The following is an 18,878-nucleotide window of genomic DNA, read 5'->3' as shown; positions in this document are numbered from 1 at the left end:
TAATTGAGTCATTTTCATCAGGAAATATGATGCCATTTAACTGAACCCGGTACAGCTATCGTTTCATAGTCAGTCGAGTGTCATAGACCGACTTCTAATGGCCTTTTTCAATCACAGTCTGAGTTGTTTCTCTTCGACACGTAACCGCCTCGGTGGTCTCACGGTAGCGTGCTTACCCCGAGTGCGGAATTTCGTAGGTTCGACCACCGCCGAGTCACACTAGACACTTTTAAAATTATTAGTCACTGCTTCTCCGGAAGGCACGCGGTACATGTATTTAAGTGGTAAGAATGACGACCGGTCGGGGTTAGAATGTGTTTGAGCGAGGTGGCCTACCTGTCGGCTTCTCTCTCTGAGAGAAAAGATCCCGTGTCGGACGAGTACGGTCAATTTTTTGTCCTGAAATGCAAGAAATACCTGTAATTGGACGTTAAACTACAATCAATCAATCTATGGCCCATTCACTGTTTCCACTTTCTTCTCTAGATCCTAGTTTGAATAACTCTATTAGCGTTTCCATAGTGATTAAGCATGTGTTTGAAGATATGTAACAGTGATGCAGGTCAAGGCAACAATACAAAAGCTTTGAGATTTTATTAATAGTTACGAGCTCCATACTTTATCGTACCATGATGTTTCATTAGGTCTGTTCTGTCGTGCCCAGGTTGCAATAGAAACTTTTCTGGAGTTTTTTCTGACTTCCTCTATAAAATAAATTCTCTATTATACTTGAAGTTATTCGGACTAATGTCATGCTTGAAGGCTATCTGTTAGTTATTGCTGTATGTCAGATTAAAAACAGGAACGGATCCAAGGACTGGCGCACCTGGCGTACGCCCCCCCCCCTTAATCGGTAAGAAAAAAATTCATCCCAAGTTTCACCACATACTATGTTTTGCCTTGCTTTGCACGCCATTTAATTCAATTAACACCCCCAAACTCAAATCCTGGATCCGCCCCTGGAAAACACTTGGTTTTGCAACGGGTTATAAATATCTTACGAATACTATATGTTTACACAAAGAACAAATATTTTTTACTGCAACTTGTGCTCTCCATCCGAAAAACTTGAAGTGGAAAAGACATGAATTCCTAACAAATATTAATAGAACACGAATTGTTCCTTTACTGCATGGTCATCACATGGGGAAATGGCTTTCTATAAACTATACATGCATACCACATAAACATACTGTACAGAAAAACTCGTCAAACACTACACAGTTCTCTGGACAACCTCCTGATACAGGAGAGCACCGTCTTCGTTCTACGAAATAACATTAAAACTGCTTACTTAACAGAAACAAATGATTTCCGTCACTATATTGACTAATTCTGTTGTTACTGACACAAATCATTGGAATGCATCACTTAATATGTTCTGTCAATGTTTTCAAAAAGTAACAAATGTGCTTGTACATTACATTGTAGTGTCTAGAAAAAGATACCGGTTTAACGGATACTTTTAGAATCGGATGGGACAAATCCAGTACAAATGCCTCCGTCTATAATAGTTAATAACAAATTTTCTATCGTGTAACGAGACTGCATGGCTGAGTAGGTCATGCTTGTTAAAATAGACCTTTTTGTGCTAATTGTAGAGCATGCTCATCAACTTAACTTAAAAGTGTTTATAGCGTTATCCTTACCATGTACTTTTTGGTTTTCATAAAGAGCCTGATCTTGTTCCGGGCAAGAACATAATGGACATCCTGTGCTCCCTTTGACAAGGGAACAGTCTTCGGGACATTGTAGCCACTTCATGTCACAAAAATCACTTAACATCTTCAGTAACATTGCTTCAAGGTTACCTACAACATTAAACTCAGTTTTCTCAACTTCCAATAGTTTAATAGATTTTTTTATAAATATTTTGAAGCGTTGTTTTGTTTTCGTATTAAAGTCAATCACCTGTTCATTAAGCATTAATGATTGTATAATATAAAAATAGGAGAAGTGGTATGACTGCCAATGAGATAGTCACCCACCAAATACCAAGCAATGAACAATCAAACTTGTACAGGTCACCACACGGTCTTCTGCAATGATGGAACCAGGCGCGGATCCAAAGACTGGCGTACCGGGCGTACGCTCCCTACTAAATCGGTAAGGATAAAATTTTTAACCACAAGTTTCACCCAATAATATTTTTTGCCTTGCTTTGCACGGCATTTAATTTAATTAACGCCCCTAAAATCAAATCCTGGATGCCCCCCTGGGAACCAATACTATAAAGTAAGCTGTAATAAGCCCTTACATACATGAAGTGAAAGTATTCATAAAAGAAGAAAACCGACCTTTAAAAAAAACGTAAAACGAATAACAAGTTATAGATTCTTTCCTTACCATGACAAGTACTCTTATAGACTCTTTCCTTACCACGACAAGTACTCTTATAGACTTTTTCCTTACCATGACAAGTGCTCTTATAGACTCTTTCCTTACCATGACAAGTACTCTTATAGACTCTTTCCTTACCATGACAATTGTTACTGCCGTAGTGGTATTAATTCAATGTGGATCCTGAAAATTCGAGAGATTTTCTGGAAAGCATCATGCAACTCATGACTATTATCAGAATACAACAGCATCAAGATCCCCTTTTTACTTCTATTCCCCATACTCAGTTAAAATCTCGACTCAAAAACATTATACGTTGTTGTTAATCCATAAAAGACGGTACACCTAGACAAAAGTATACCGGAGATGTCTTCAAAATGATGGAACAAATATATCCAGTGAGGTAAACGTGTTCTTCAACAAATTTTATGCATTCCATTGGGAACAAATTGTGCTCCGTTATTCGCTGACGTATTGAGTTTCATTCACTCTTATGAAGCTGACTTCATACCTGATCTGATCAAAAAGAAAGAAAATATTTTAGCCGAATCCTTTGATCTCAATTTCCGCTATATACTATATACTATATACTATTCTGCTATATACTAATAGATGATGTATTATCGTTAAAAATATAGGATTTTGTGTATTTTATACATCGCATTTACCACAAAGAACTTGAGATAAAGGAAACTACACACACTGTGATGCCAGTCTCATGTCTTGAACTACACATAGAGATCGATGGTAAAGAAAACCATTGACCAAACTATACGACAAATGCGAGGACTTATCATTCCGTCAAATTTCGTTTCATTTGTGACCTTTATATCAAAACTATATATTTTTATATGCCATAACTTGTAGTAACTACACAGACTTTTTGCACCACGTTGGACTTCTTACAATTAGGCTCCTGGAACAGTGTTATTTTACTACAAGATTGAAGTTATCACTACAGACTGAAGTTCTATGATCGTCATCATGAATTCATGGATCATTACGATGTATATATCTGCAACATGAGAACCGACAACATTTTATAGTTTTCTCTTTCGTCAACCCCGAACCTTTTGTGAGAAACTCAGTGAGTGTTTCTAGAAAAGCTGAGTACGCTTACCCATCCATTCCAATTAGTCCATGCTCCGGCCCTGTTTTGTTGCTTTGTATGTGTAATTTTGGTAATTTCATATTTCTTGTTGTGTATATCTGTTTTCCTTGTTTAGTCTTTAACCCTGTATTACTTTCCTTTGAATTCCACTAGCATCTTGATTCCCTTGAATACTTTTTCATGTTATATGGGTACTGCCGATTAGCGGCAGTAGATATGGTTGTTATGGGTACTGTCGATTAGCGGCAGTAGATATGGTTGTTATGGGTACTGTCGATTAGCGGGAGTAGATATGGTTGTTATATAGGTACGATTAGCGGCAGTAGATATGGTTGTTATATAGGTACGATTAGCGGCAGTAGATATGGTTGTTATGGGTACTGCCGATTAGCGGGAGTAGATATGGTTGTTATATAGGTACGATTAGCGGCAGTAGATATGGTTGTTATGGGTACTGTCGATTAGCGGCAGTAGATGTGGTTGTTATGGGTACTGTCGATTAGCGGGAGTAGATATTGTTGTTATATAGGTACGATTAGCGGCAGTAGATATGATTGTTATGGGTACTGTCGATTAGCGGCAGTAGATATGGTTGTTATGGGTACTGTCGATTAGCGGGAGTAGATATGGTTGTTATATAGGTACGATTAGCAGGAGTAGATGTGGTTATTGAATTGGTAGAACTACTCGACCATTCCCCTATACATTCAAGTTTTATAGCAGTGGTCATCTCAGCACTTAGATTTATGATAAAAGGGACGACTTTAATTTAATGTCATAAATTGTCCTTACCTGTGCAGCAATATCCCTTTATTTTGATATTTCACAACTGATTCGCTACGCCCGAGCAAGTAATTAACTACTCTGATTTTCTTGAACGCCTTAAATATCTACGTAAAAAACTCATGAATCAGGGGTACAAGGAAATGCGTCTTAAAAGGTTTCTTACCAACTTCTTTCTTAGATATCAGTCCTTGGTTGAAAAATACTCAGTTTCTTCTAAAACAATTAGTAATGATTGTTTTTTGTAAATATTTTTTCGCGCTGATGTGACCGCTGATTTACCGATTATGACAATAGCATGCAAATTTTTTTTAAAACACTACTGGTATAGTCACGCCGCAATGGAAGAAGGGGTATGGCGCACTGTAAAACCTAGATTTAACACACCATTTCGTTTGAAATGCCTGTATCAAGTCAGGACCATAGCGGTACCAGATTTGTTTTGGACCTGACTTGATCATGGATCGGATTAGAGTTCGGTAATTTTGTTGTTACCCGTATTGGTTAAAATGTCATTATGATTTTAGCTTTGAAGGACGGAACTATTTGCACTAAAACAAACGTTTGTATTCGTTCACGGAATAAAGCTATGTCGTTATTTCACTGACGTCTCGACCATCGAAAACATGCAAGACTTTCTCTAACACACGCTGTGTGCGTATGCATAAACAAGTACTAGCCGACGCGGTAACATTTCGTTCTTTTTTACTTATAATTGTCTACATTTTATACAGGAAATAAAACATGGAACGCAATTTTCGATACATATTTACGAACGGCACTAAGTTATTAGTATTTCGCCAATCGGGAAACAGAATTGCGGTCATGTGACTTGCGTTTCCATAAAAGAGCGTCTTTAAGGTCAAAGGGTAAAAAGCGCAACTATACCGACTGCGTCGGAAAAATTCAAACAATCATTTCTTAACTTCATACGCCATTCCATATATATGACATAGAAATTGTGGACCTTACTACAACGTTAAATAAAATAGCAACGCGGACAGAAAACACATTGAAAACAGATAAACAAATAAAGCTTCATCTGGACAAGGATTTATAAATAGCAATTATATTCAACTCCTTGATCTGAACACAGTTTGGTACAGAACTTACGTAAAATCTAAATAATCTTCACCCAGTTGTTGGTTTGACCTACATTGCCGTAGCCAGAAGGTGTGCCATGGGTGTAAATGCACCCTCTTTTTGCTTAAAATATTTAACATTCCTACAGAAATTGCAGCTAAAATTGGATGTACACCCCTTTGAAAGATGAAACTGTATACAAGTGCACCCCTTTTCAAATATCTGGTTAAATCTAAAAAAAACCTTAACAGGGTATATGATTTCACGGTGGGGGCTTCATAGTAAATAGAGTAAAAAGACGGGAAGGAGGCAAGGAAATAATTGAGAGTAGAAATTGTGAAAAATCATGATTTCATGCAAAAAATATTTTCTCCAATTTTAGGGGCCGTCAACTCCTATGATCGAATGCGCGCTTTTTTATTCCAAACAATTTGTTCGAGCCTTAAACGGAAATATATAAACCTGCTTTATTTGTTTCCCCAGTCATTTGATTCCTTTGAGAATTCCAGCCATGTATCTGTTGTATGTGTGTTGTGTATTCCCCGTTGTTTACATAACCTAACACTCTCCCTGTATTACTTTGTTCAACTACCCGGGACATGTCCGATGGATTATAACCTCCCTTCTTGGCCATCATGATGGTATGTTGTCGTATCAAAGAGTTTGGCATTGGGCCAGATTGTGGCAGTGACTTAGCATTAGGATACATAGTTCGTTGACGAGAAGGTTCACCCGCTTCGTGGTGGTTTTGCTGCATGCATGCAAACGGAAGTCCATGGCAATCTGTCATCAACTGGTCCAGAAACAACCCTGCAATAAAAAGATATTCCAAATAAGAGCAAGGCATTCAAAGGCGGATAAAGGCTCATCGTATCGGGTGCACGCCTTCTCGTTTTTTTGAAAAGAAAAAATGGTTGAAATGAAAAAAAATCACTGAAGCGTGATGGTGCGTGTCCCTCTTAAGTCAGTTTCACGCCCTCCCGTTTTCCAATTCCTGTTTCGGCCCCTGACCTTTAACTGACGAATAGTCGATTAGCAAGCATATGCGTGACATATAGTGTCGCGAGGCCGTAGGGCTTGGTGCAGATCGAACAAAGGAGTTCTCCTCGGAAGTGTATACTAAGCTTGTCCTTGGGCAGTTGACACGAAACAAGTGGGAAATCAAAAGACATTTTACGGGTCTTTCAAGACAACCTCCGACCCCCTTAATCGATAAGGCACAAACGAGAAAGGTAGATATCAGTTAAAAAAATACCGGTCAAAAACAACAGATAAATAAAAAAAAATTATCGAAATTCAATTGGAAACATGTCATTAAACAAAAAGGAAAACGCGTCTCCCAAAAACATCATGTTCCACTTTTCGGAACATTTTATACTTGTATGCCTAGGCTTTTTGAATGAGTCGCATATCCAAGCTTTTAAAACTTCTGGCTTTTGGAAAAGGGTTATGTTGCTACAAGATTGAAGTCATCACTACAGAAGTTTTATGGTCGTCATCATGAACTCAAGGATCGTTAGAATATATCCATCTGCACCTAAAAAAAATTCGTTCGACGTGTCTTAGTTGTCCTTTCCTCTATCGTCTACCCCGGACTTGACTTTTTATGAGCAACTCGGCGGGTGTTTCTAGAAAAGCAGAGGACGTTTACCCTACCAGTGCACCTAATCTATGTTCCTAGTTTTAGTGGAGTCCGAGTTGCTTATTTACTTTTGTTACTTTGTACATATTATTTTGGTAATTTTGTGTTCTTTGTCTGTTTTCCTTGTCTTGTCTTTATCTCTGTATTACAGTCTTTTGATTTCTGCTAGAATCTTGGTTATCTTGATTACTCTCTACTATTTCTTGGAGGCAAAAAGTGATGTCTTATTCATTTAAAGAAATATAGACTGTGTGTTGTCAAACCCGTAAGACTTGAAATTAAATTGAAGAGAAACTAAATGCAGCGATGACGACATCAAGAAAGGCTACACGTACCCATATCTTAGAAGCTGGATAGTTAGTATCCTTGCTCTATTAAGAAAGACAGTTCACAGTAATGGGTCAAGTCAAATAAGTGAATTGCTAGAATGCAGAACTTCTTCCACTGCCATAAAATATATCAAAGATAATCTGCGTTGTTATTCAGACATGAAAGTAACCAAAGAAGTTACCAAGAAAGGCTACAAGTACCCATGTCTTAGAAGCTTAATAGTAAGTATCTTTGCTCTATTGAGAAAGACAGTTCACAAAATCACACGCACGACAGTAACGTATCAAGTTGAAATGTTTACTCCATAGGTTAGGGATGTTGGTATATTGCCATAAAGAAAGGGGAAATTCAGAAATGAAAAGTCAAAATCATCAAGGTTTGTCAAAATATTTCCGTTTCAAGCGTCTTGTATACTTGTGCGTATCATCTATTTAAAGATTGAGGTTTAAGTTGAGGTGGAAGAGGATGTATCAGTTGTCTCTTTAATTTGAAGTTCATTTAGGTTGATCAGAAGAAAATAATCAATTAAATTAAGCACCGTTCATTTTATCAGTGGCTTTACATGCTGTTAGTCAAATAAGTGAATTGCTAGAATGGAGAACCTTTTCCACTTGACACCCATTGAACATATCGAAAATAATCTGAATTGTTATTTAAATATGAAAGTAACAGAAGATATCAATAATATGATTTGTTACTTGAATAATTCAAAGGTTGTTAAAATTTATAATTAGATATGTATATAATCACGCAGATTCAATATTCGCTATTCATTGATACAGTGAAACGTGTCCTAAACGAACCCCTTTGTTTGGTTAACCCATGTTAAAGTTCATAGGTGTTTAGTTAACCCAGGTTTAAAGTTCATTTAAACTAATACGACGGGACTCCAATGTGTATCCTGTGTAGGCAGGTTTTCGGTTCAATCAGGTTTGAATTACTCAGGATTCACTGTATTATCCGACTCATTGACTGATTGATTGTAGCTGTAATGTTTTAGCTTTAAAGACTGAAACGTTTTCTAAAACAGACACTGGATTTGTACACCTTCTGCCAGAACAGACGCTGCTTTGTACATCATCAACAAGAACAGACGCTTCTTTGAACATCCTCAGTAAGAACAGAAGCTGTTTTGTAAAACATAAGCCAGAACAGACGCTGCTTAGTATATCTTTAGCCAGAGTAGACGCTGCTTTCTACATATTAAGCCAGAAGACGCTGATTTGTACATCTTTAGCTAAATCAGATGCAACATTAAACCCTCAGTCAGAACTAACACAGAATTGTACATCTTTGCCAAGAACAGGCGCTGCACTTTACAACCTCGGCTAGAATAGACACAGCTTTGTATAACCTTAGTCAGAACAGGTGCAGCTTTGCACACCCTCTGCCAGAACAGATGCAGCTTTGTACACCCTCAGCCAGAACTGACGCAGCTTTGTACACCTTTAGCCAGAACACACGTAGCTTTGTACACCTGAAGCCAGAACACACGTAGCTTTGTACACCTTTCACCAGAGCAGATGCATTCTTGTACACCCTCAGCCAGAACAGACGCAGCTTTGTTCATCCTTAGGTAGGACAGACGCTTTGTACAGCTTTAGTCAGAATAGACATCCTCAGCCAAAAAAGGCTCTGCTTTGCACATCCTCATCTAGAACAGAAGCTACTTAGTACACTTTTAGTCAGAACAGACGCTGTTTAGTATACCCTTTGCAAGAACAGACGCAGCTTTGTACACACTTATCCAGAACGATGCTTTGTACACTCTAAGCAAAAATAGACCCTGCTTTGTATACTCTGAACCAGAACAAACGAGGAGTGAGAAGAGCATACTACCAACAGAAACAGTCTTGCACTGGAGAACACACTACCATCAGAAGCGGTCTACCACTGAAGGAGAACACACTACTATCAGAAGCGGTCTACCACTGAAGGAGAGCACACTACCATCAGTAGCGGTCTAGCAGTGAGGAGAGCACACTACCATCAGAAGCGGTCTACCACTGAAGGATAACACACTACAATCAGAAGCGGTCTACCACTGGAGGAGAGCACACTACCAACAGAAGCGGTCGTGCAGTATATTGAATAAGCTATAAATAATTATTATTACATATAAGTTTTTATCTTATATTGTTGAGTAGTCTTTGTGGTGTTGATATGATCAATTTTATCTTATATTTGTGTTCAGTTGTATAGGTTACAGACCACCAATTCAACCAATGAGCATTTGGAACGTGCAAAAATAGTCCTACGCAGAAATTACCCCTGTTCCTCATAGTGCTGTGAAAAAAAGTTCTCATCTCATTTAAAAAATTTAAACAGTTTCTGAAAGGAAAAACATTTCTGTACATTTTATAGGTGCATTTTGCTTCTTGTGATGTGAAGCCTCCATAATGATTTCTAAATATACCCCAATCTTGTGAAAACACTGGGATTTCCCTTGCTATTTATAGACACTTCACTTTCGGTGACCAGTACTGCACTACAAGTCTGCTAACCCCACATGCCATTCCGAGGATTGTGAGCTGACATATGTAGAATCATGCTGATATATAGTCCTCTGCAGGTTAAAGTTAAGGTAAAGTCCAGAGAAGCCATTGAATATTGTGAAATTAGCATAGAAGCCTATGGGAAGTGGAATTAGTGGTTTCTAGCCTATATCATGAGTTAAATTAAAACAAATAATTCGGTTATTCAGTACTGAGATTTAGATATGAACTACTCTACCTATTCCCTATACCTTTATTCGGCTACTGTCACAGGAGCTCCAAAAATGTCTTGATTTTTTATTTTTGTCTATTGACCTATAGTTATGAAAAACCGTTGAGAGGCATCATGAAATATGTGTAACCTGATGCGAAACATATATATATATTTCATACATGGCAGAAAGAACCGGGAAACAATGCATGTACTTATAAATAATTGACTGATATTTCTTATAAAAAGAGTTACATGTACTTTTTTTCTTGTAAACCTCAATATGACAGTAGGTGAATAATTTGGTAAATATATCCTTGGATACTGTATGTAATAGTTAGACTTCTGTTACCAAAATATTACGGCATATAAATAAAATACGATATTCATTTCCACTCTTACACAAAGTACACAACCTTTCTTGTCTTGGCATTTAAAAGGAGACAATACACGGTGAATTCTTTTCTGTCATCTTGCAAAATCATACAGACGAATATATTTTCTATAAACTAATTAATAGTGTTTGAAAAATATTAAAAAAATAATATAGTTATATTATTCCAAATGATTATCTTTGACATAAGCGGTCGTTATTTATGCCACTAAACCTATTTTGTATAAATTGAAAAAAGTTAAATTTTTAGTCACATGATTCAAGTCAACCTGACCATCTTGATCGTACAGGGGCGTGACTAGCCCAAAATGAGGTGTACATGACTGTGTTCAGAGTCACCACCTCGCAGAGGTCGTCTTCCGGAACTAAAAATAATCTTGACGCTGTTGTGCAATTACACATAATAGTACATGTATGTCACATAATAGTGCATGTATGTCATTATTACTGGAATATACTGTGCATAATGCACAAAAAAGCAATACTGAAAATGCAAAGGATTTACCAATCGGAATGAAAAAAAAAATCTTGAAGTTATTTGTAAAAAATGTCACTTAATCAGTATGGTCTATGCACCCGGCACGACAGAGGGACATATGAATTGAGACATACAATGAGTATAGTTATAGTTATTCGCTCAAAGCCGAGGACTGTAAAATAAAATTTAACATGCAGATTGCTACAGGTCATATTTTACCCGCCGCTGTAAAGAAAGTCCCATAACTCCCATAAAATTTGTGTAAATGATTAACTACATATAATTAACAATCGTACTTTATTTGAGCGAAATCCGTGTAGTAGTTTCTGATGAGGAGTTGCATGATATATTGTAGCGTGAGTAAGCTTCAGCATGATGAATTAAAGCGTGAATAAGTTCGAGCATGATGCAATGTAGGTAAGTAAACTTCAGCATCAAGGATTGAAGCTTGAGTAAGTTTCAGCATCAAGGATTGTAGCTTGAGTACGCTTCAACATCAAGGATTGTAGCTGAGTAGGCTTCAGCATTAAGGATTGTAGCTTGAGTAAGCTTCACCATCAAGGATTGTAGCTGAGTAAGCTTCAGCATGATGGACTGTAGTGTGAGTAAGATTCAGCATGATGAATTGTAGTGCGACTAAGCTTGAGCATGATGAATTGTAGCGTGAGTAAGCTTGAGCATGATGTAATGTAACCTAAGTAAGCATCAGCATCAATGATTGTAGCTGAGTAAGCTTCAGCATCAAGGATTGTAGCTTGAGTAAGCTTCAGTATCAAGGGTTGTAGCTTGAGTAAGCTTCAGCATCAAGAATTGTAGCTTAAGTACGTTTCAGCATCAAGAATTGTAGCTTGAGTAAGCGTCAGCATCAAGGATTCTAGCTTGAGTAAGCTTCAGCATCAAGGATTCTAGCTGAGTAAGCTTCAGCACGATGGACTGTAGTGTAAGTAAGCTTCAGCATGATGGACTGTAGTGTGAGTAAGATTCAGCATGATGAATTGTAGTGCGACTAAGCTTGAGCATGATGAATTGTAGCGTGAGTAAGCTTGAGTATGATGTAATGTAACGTAAGTAAGCATCAGCATAATTGATTGGAGCTGAGTAAGCTTCAGCGTCAAGGATTGTAGCATGAGTAACCTTCAGCATCAAGGATTGTAGCTTGAGTAAGCTACAGCATCAAGAATTGTAGCTTAAGTAAGCTTCAGCATCAAGGATTGTACCTTGAGTAAGCTTCAGCATCAAGGATTGTAGCTGAGTAAGCTTCAGCATGATGGACTGTAGTGTGAGTAAGCTTGAGTATGATGTAATGTAACGTAAGTAAGCATCAGCATCAATGATTGTAGCTGAATAAGCTTCAGCATCAAGGGTTGTAGCTTGAGTAAGCTTCAGCATCAAGGGTTGTAGCTTGAGTAAGCTTCAGCATCAAGAATTTTAGCTTAAGTACGTTTCAGCATCAAGAATTGTAGCTTGAGTAAGCGTCAGCATCAAGGATTCTAGCTGAGTAAGCTTCAGCACGATGGACTGTAGTGTAAGTAAGCTTCAGCATGATGGACTGTAGTGTGAGTAAGATTCAGCATGATGAATTGTAGTGCAACTAAGCTTGAGCATGATGAATTGTAGCGTGAGTAAGCTTGAGTATGATGTAATGTAACGTAAGTAAGCTTCAGCATCAATGATTGTAGCTTGAGTAAGCTTCGGCATCAAGGATTGTAGCTTGAGTACGCTTCAACATCAAGGATTGTAGCTGAGTAGGCTTCAGCATTAAGGATTGTAGCTTGAGTGAGCTTCACCATCAAGGATTGTAGCTAAGTAAGCTTCACCATCAAGGATTGTAGCTGAGTAAGCTTCAACATCAAGGATTGTAGCTGAGTAAGCTTCAGCATGATGGACTGTAGTGTGAGTAAGCTTCAGCATGATGAATTGTAGCGTGAGTAAACTTGAGCATGATGTAATGTAACCTAAGTAAGCTTCAGCATCAATGATTGTAGCTGAGTAAGCTTCAGCATCAAGGATTGTAGCTGAGTAAGCTTCAGCATCAAGGATTGTAGCTTGAGTACGCTTCAGCATGAAGAATTGTAGCTTGAGTACGCTTCAGCATCATGGATTGTAGCTGAATAAGCTTCAGCATGATGGACTGTAGTGTCAGTAAGCTTCAGCATGATGAATTGTAGCGTGAGTAAGCTTGAACATGTAATGTATTGTAAGTGAGCTTCTGCATCAATGATTGTAGATGAGTAAGCTTCAGCATCAAAGTTTGTAGCTTGAGTAAGCTTCAGCATCAAGAATTGTAGCTTGAGTACGCTTTAGCATCATGGATTGTAGCTTGAGTAAGCTTCAGCATCAAGGATTGTAGCTGAGTAAGCTTCAGCATCAAGGATTGTAGCTTGAGTAAGCTTCAAAATCAAGGATTGTAGCTTGAGTAAACTCCAGCATGATATATTGTAACGTAAGTAAGGTTCAGCATGATGAATTGTAGCATTAGTCGGCTTCAGCATGATCGATTGTAGTTTGAGTAAGCTTGTATCTTGAGTAAGTTTCATTATGATGGATTGTAGAGTGAGTAAGCTTCAGCATGGTGGGTTGTATCTTGAATAAGCTTCAGCATGTCTGTGTAATCTTCAACCTGATGGATTATAGCTTGAGAAAAATTTATCAGTCTTTAGTTGCATATTTTACTTCTGTTTTCACAGTAGCACATCGGTATGTGCAAAATTCATTTAAAAAGCTTTTAAATTCTATTTGGAGCATCAATTTATTTGAATTTATATAAAGAGCATATAATAATCTTTTATATGCATTTGTCTACATTTCTTTTTATGTGCCAATACTTGCCAGGGGCGGATTCAGGATTTTGTAAAGGGGAGGCGTAATTACGAGAATCAATATAAAAGGAAACCAGATTTTGATAAATGGATATGATAACTTGCCTTATTCAATACAATATTTAGCAGATTTCAATATTTTTCGAGGGTATGGGGGCGTACGCCTATTACGCCCTTACCTGCAATCGCCCCTGTTTGTTACATATATATATATGTGTAGAAAAAGAAATCACACAAATGCCCTAATGGGGAAAACAAACTATATTCGTTTTTATGAGACCTTTGATAAAAATCGTAAAAGCGATGTAATATTTTTTTAATAAACTTGTTATAGTACACATAAATGTAAACACGTTTTGCTTCAAATTTGTCAAAATATCATAATATTGCAAACTCAAAAATATATAGCTGGAATCTGTTTCTCAAAATACCAGCTTCTGTTTTGAAATAATAAAACCTTTGAACTAGAATGTGCAATACTTGTCTTTGCATTTAGTGTGTATCTAAAAGATTTGAAAATATTTTTTGTCTTACTTTTGTTAATTAAGAAAGTTATTAAGAAAACTACAAAAGGGGGGGCGTCACGTCTCCCAAATAGTTTGCAGGATAATAGTTACTTAAAGAAAAGACAACAGGTATTAACAAAACTCTGCAACTTTGTTGTAAAAGTTTTCTGGACTTGCAACGTATACATATCCATCGGGCTGCTTAAATCAAAATTGCAATTTCAAAGGGGGCCTTATATATGAAACAGCTAAAATTACACATGAAAGCTAGCTATAGATTTGTTCGTAACTAACGTTTATAATCTTACCCTGAGCGATATTCCTGGAAAATAGTAAAACCAAAAATACGAGCAATTTTTGGTGACTCATTTCGATAAATATTCAATGGGTGTGCCGTCACAATATTATCTCCCCTTGGTAAGACATCTGCAATATCTTATCTTACAACGATTACTACCTGAATCTACAGATATCCAAGTATAAAAACCGTGTTATAGAAAGACATTCTGATATATGAAAAAAAGTTTCTTAGCTGGAATGAGTACTTTATGTACATTCGGATACGACCAACCGCTTTCCCCCAGTAATTTAAAAATCCTTGGCATTTTTTTCAAGGGAGTTTATTTTATTGTGTGATGGGATGTTGTAATAAAGTTCTCGTTTCACTTTTTCACTTGTTAAATTATTGCGTTAGAAAAAATAGCTTCCTCTTCGAGTCCAGATTTCAAAATTGTTCCCACGGTTCCGATTGAGAATTACGTCATATATTTTTGATGAATGAAGTGATGGATCAGTCGACCTTCAGGGGTGTTGATTAGTTGACACGGAATTTTGTGACTAATTACAGGTTTATGCTTATAAGGAGACCACATTGATTAAAAAAAGTAATCAGTTAAATAGTTTCTAGGACACCAAATTGTTTTTGTCTGAAACAGAGCTAAGTAACGGTAACTTATTGTACCCCGTATCCCCTTTATACAATTCGATTGACGCACGTGGAAGTGACCGGACGTTCCCAATCATCGCTACTGACAGAAGAACCAATTCGTATGCAAATTCAATTTCTTCCAATCAACAGGTGAGTCTTCATTCGTGTGAATATAAATTTCATTCGCGCCACAGGTGTCTTGAACTGTCATTTCTCCTCTGCTGTTCGTGGGACTGCTGCAGACGAGGTCATGGTAGGAAGTCTTTAATTGAAAGTTGATAGAATTTGCAGACGATATTCATTGAAGTGTGCATGGTCTTTTGGAACGTTCTCTTTTTTCTTATGTCTGAAATTCAGAGAAACAATGCTTCACAAGTTTGAGATAAATACTTGGGTGAATGACATTGGTTTATTTTTTTCGTCAAGTTTCTCCTGGGTTTGCTCGATTTGTCGACGTCAAAGTTTCTTAAGTTTTCCATAGAGATGTACAACAGGGCAACACCTTTCTTCAGTATTTAAAAAAAAATCTATACCTCTTGTTAAATTGAGATTAAAGATAACTAGAGAAAAATCAACCCAGGATTTGTAGCAGTCTGTGGATTTTATCATAAACCTAAATTAATTCCTGGTCTTTGAGATACCAAGAACTTCACAATTCCAGCATGCACAGTTATTTCATGCTGATTTTAATTGATCATACTTGCGAGACCCCACACCCAAACACCTGGGAACCAACTTGTGTTATGTTCTCTATTGAGTAAGATAATGAATTGGAATATAATGAGTAGCCACCTGGTAGATTACTTAAGCCACTGGTCAGGATGTTAAATAATTACAGTAATAAACATCATCAGAGGTTTATGTCAGTGTCCATGGGGTGATAAAGGATTTCATAAAATGTTGTGTGATCTTCATCTTCTGATCATTAACCTGGTAAGAGTTCTTATTTTATAGGGAAAAGTGTGGAATACATCATCCAGTGGTAGATGTAGGGGGCTCAGGGGGTTGGAACCCCCTCTTTTTGTTGAAATTTTGTTATTTAACCTTTTGTTATTTTGGTAAAAATGAGCAAAAATATCCTGGAACCCCTAAAAAAAAAAAGAATGCCTAATTTATTCCCATTTTGAGACTACATTTTACCAAAAAAATATTTCATGCAGTGTGTTTACTTTAAATGGTATATATTGTTTTAGATTGTTTTAAATTTCAGAAGTACATCAATTTTCATGAAACCTAAGATTTTGAATTACAATGAATTATTTATTTGGCTTAGGTCTGCAGAACACACCTATATATACCAGATGCTATATGATTTAATAAACAAATTGTATCTAGTTAGATGAAAAAGGTCGCTTTATATATTTAATTGAATAAATCATATTTATGATTAAAGTAACAGTTTATATATATTTTCCATGTATTATCCATTGTGATTTGCTCTGCCTCTTGTCTCTCTTGAGTATGGTCACTGTATTTATTGAAAACATCATCAATGATATTTGTTTCTTCATTTTAAAAAAATACAGCTATTATATGTATTTGAATTTGAATCAATTTATAACTTTTGGCTATGTGTATCTGTACATTAAATTTTACATTGTACAATTCACTGCCCAGTAGGGCGCTAAGTTAGCAAATAAAGAATTTGTTTGTTTGTTGTTTGTTATCCTTGAGCCAAGCAGATGTACAAATCATGGAGAGAATTAAAACAGTGCATTTTCCCTTTGCATGGATTTTTCTAGCATTTAGCAGGACACTTTCCCAAATCATACAATACTTCCAAAATTTTGACTTGATCTCAATTTTGAACTCTGAATGGCAAATTTGTCGATAATTTTTTCCCAAAATGTCTGAAGAAGGAATTTCCCAAAATACTCAGATAAACCTCTGTTTTATTTCTTTATAGACTTACGTTTTGTTTGTTTGTTTTTTTTTTTTTAAATATGAACAGTATGACTTATCAAATAGAGCAAAATTTTTGTTAGGGAAAAATTGCATTGTGACAAAAAGTAGGGTTGATGAGTGCAAAACAAAAGTGAAAGTTAAGAAAATGGCTATTTTTCTTCCCTATTTTTGTTAACACAACTTATTTTTTTGTAGAAAATTGAATTTCTACATGTCCATAGTAGTGCCACACAAAAATCCTGAAGATATATGTATTTACGTCACTATAGAAATCTATGGGAAGGTCAATGCAAGACTGAGGTCTAATAAAAGTTTTATCTTTTTTTTTAGTAGCCGCTCTATTCCATCCACCATCTCTTTGTCTATTTGTCATATTAATAGCCACTCACTTTGTGTAGTCTGTAACTGAAAAAAGTATTGAAACTTAGCACAGTAATTATATACACATATTGAAAATCTGCACAATTTATTATGGAAAAGTTTGATAAATTTCTTCTTACATATTTGGCATGTTCAACTGTTCATTTTTTCAGCATTATATGCTATCATTAGGCTATGTTGAAAATATGGAGAAATTAGTCCTAAATTTTGAGTATGTTGAACTCCACTACTTTTATCACTTAATGTTGTGAATTGTAATTAAAAAAGTATTAAAACAATTCAAACTTTGCCCATTTATTATATATTTATATTTTAAAAATGTACATCTTTTTAATGAGAATTTTTTTTTCTTCCAATTTTTAGCACAGTACTTTTAAACTGCCCATTTTTTCAGCAGTATACAAACATATATATTATCATTAGGACGTCACATGTGGAAATCCACACCTGGTTTCAGGACTATCACAAGCTTGATTAAATAGATACTTGTAGAATATTGAATAAATGAAAGCATAGTACGTATTATACATGTATTTTCTTAATACATATTAGAGACTTTTTTTACTGTTATTGTTTTTGACCATGGTTTCCTACAAGTTCATTAAAAAAAATGCAAAGTAAAAGTTCAGTTACTACTAAAAATGCACTTTTTCAGAACATTTTCTCTTTTTTTTAAAAGATTGCAGAGCTTTTTAATGTAACATATAAACACTGCTTGTGCACCCTCATGTTGAAATGGAAGAAAATCACTGAAGCATAAAGGTGTGCACATTCTTCAAATACTGTATCGGCTCCTGATGAAAACTGAATGCCTATATATGTAGCATGAGCTATATTTTATATATGACAGGAATTTTTGGAAACTCTTATTTTCACCTCGGCTTTCTCTCCCTTCACTCTAATGTTAGGCTCAGACCGTTTTTCTTAAGGGGAATGGTTATAAAATTTTATGCTGATGTAGAAAGTTTTCTTCTTGCAAAGCCAAAATATTTTTTTTTCAGAAGAAACCAGAGTTATGATTTTGAAAACTTCCATAGTTAAGTAAGGCAAAACAAAATTATAGTCTTGTTTCCTGCTACCACCAAGGAAAATGGTGTAGGTAGATAGGGAAATTATTTTATTTTTCAAAAACATCTTACAATGAGTTAATGTAGAAACAATCTACAATCTTGAACAGTGCTTGAGCCAAAATGGTGATCATATATTTAGGGTAGGCACAAAAAACTGGGTAGCACAAACCATATATGTTTTGGGCCTAATTGACTGAGTTAAAAAAAAAAGACTGGGCCTGCTTTGCTTATAAAATGGTTGGTGTCTATACATGACTGATTTGAATAAACTGTCTTAAACATTGTTAACCTCTGTTTTCTCTCCATTGACTCCAAGTACAAATGTGTTGGCTCCAGGCATGGGTTCGTAGGGAGATGGACCAAGTGTACATCCCCTAAAATTCAGAAAACAATGTAAGAGAT

At 36.2% G+C, this 18,878-nt stretch overlaps 2 protein-coding genes across 2 annotated transcripts in view; one reads left to right on the top strand and one right to left on the bottom strand.

Annotated features, from left to right (window-relative positions):
- Positions 1-579: 579 nt before the first annotated feature.
- Positions 580-14,629, bottom strand: LOC148597567 (uncharacterized). Its single transcript, XM_088563432.1, has 5 exons — positions 14,501-14,629; positions 5,780-6,127; positions 1,650-1,811; positions 1,181-1,267; positions 580-704 (listed from the first exon to the last, which is right to left on the bottom strand). Exons 1-5 carry the CDS (start codon positions 14,559-14,561, stop codon positions 604-606), a joined length of 759 nt encoding a protein of 252 aa, XP_088419558.1. The 5' UTR covers positions 14,562-14,629; the 3' UTR covers positions 580-603.
- A 100-nt stretch (positions 14,630-14,729) lies between these two features.
- Positions 14,730-18,878, top strand: part of LOC148597566 (cytoplasmic polyadenylation element-binding protein 1-like) — a 33,051-nt gene continuing 28,902 nt past the window's right edge. The window contains exons 1-2 of the mRNA XM_088563049.1: positions 14,730-14,733; positions 15,128-15,270. Of these exons, the coding sequence (XP_088419175.1) occupies positions 14,730-14,733; positions 15,128-15,270 (147 nt within the window). The remainder of the gene's footprint in view (positions 14,734-15,127; positions 15,271-18,878) is intronic.

This window comes from Perna viridis, chromosome 15 (genome assembly GCF_037379345.1).
Source record: "Perna viridis isolate PV_CMFRI_1.1 ecotype Kerala chromosome 15, ASM3737934v1, whole genome shotgun sequence".
Taxonomy (NCBI): domain Eukaryota; kingdom Metazoa; phylum Mollusca; class Bivalvia; order Mytilida; family Mytilidae; genus Perna; species Perna viridis.
This window is presented reverse-complemented; position numbering and strand designations above follow the sequence as displayed.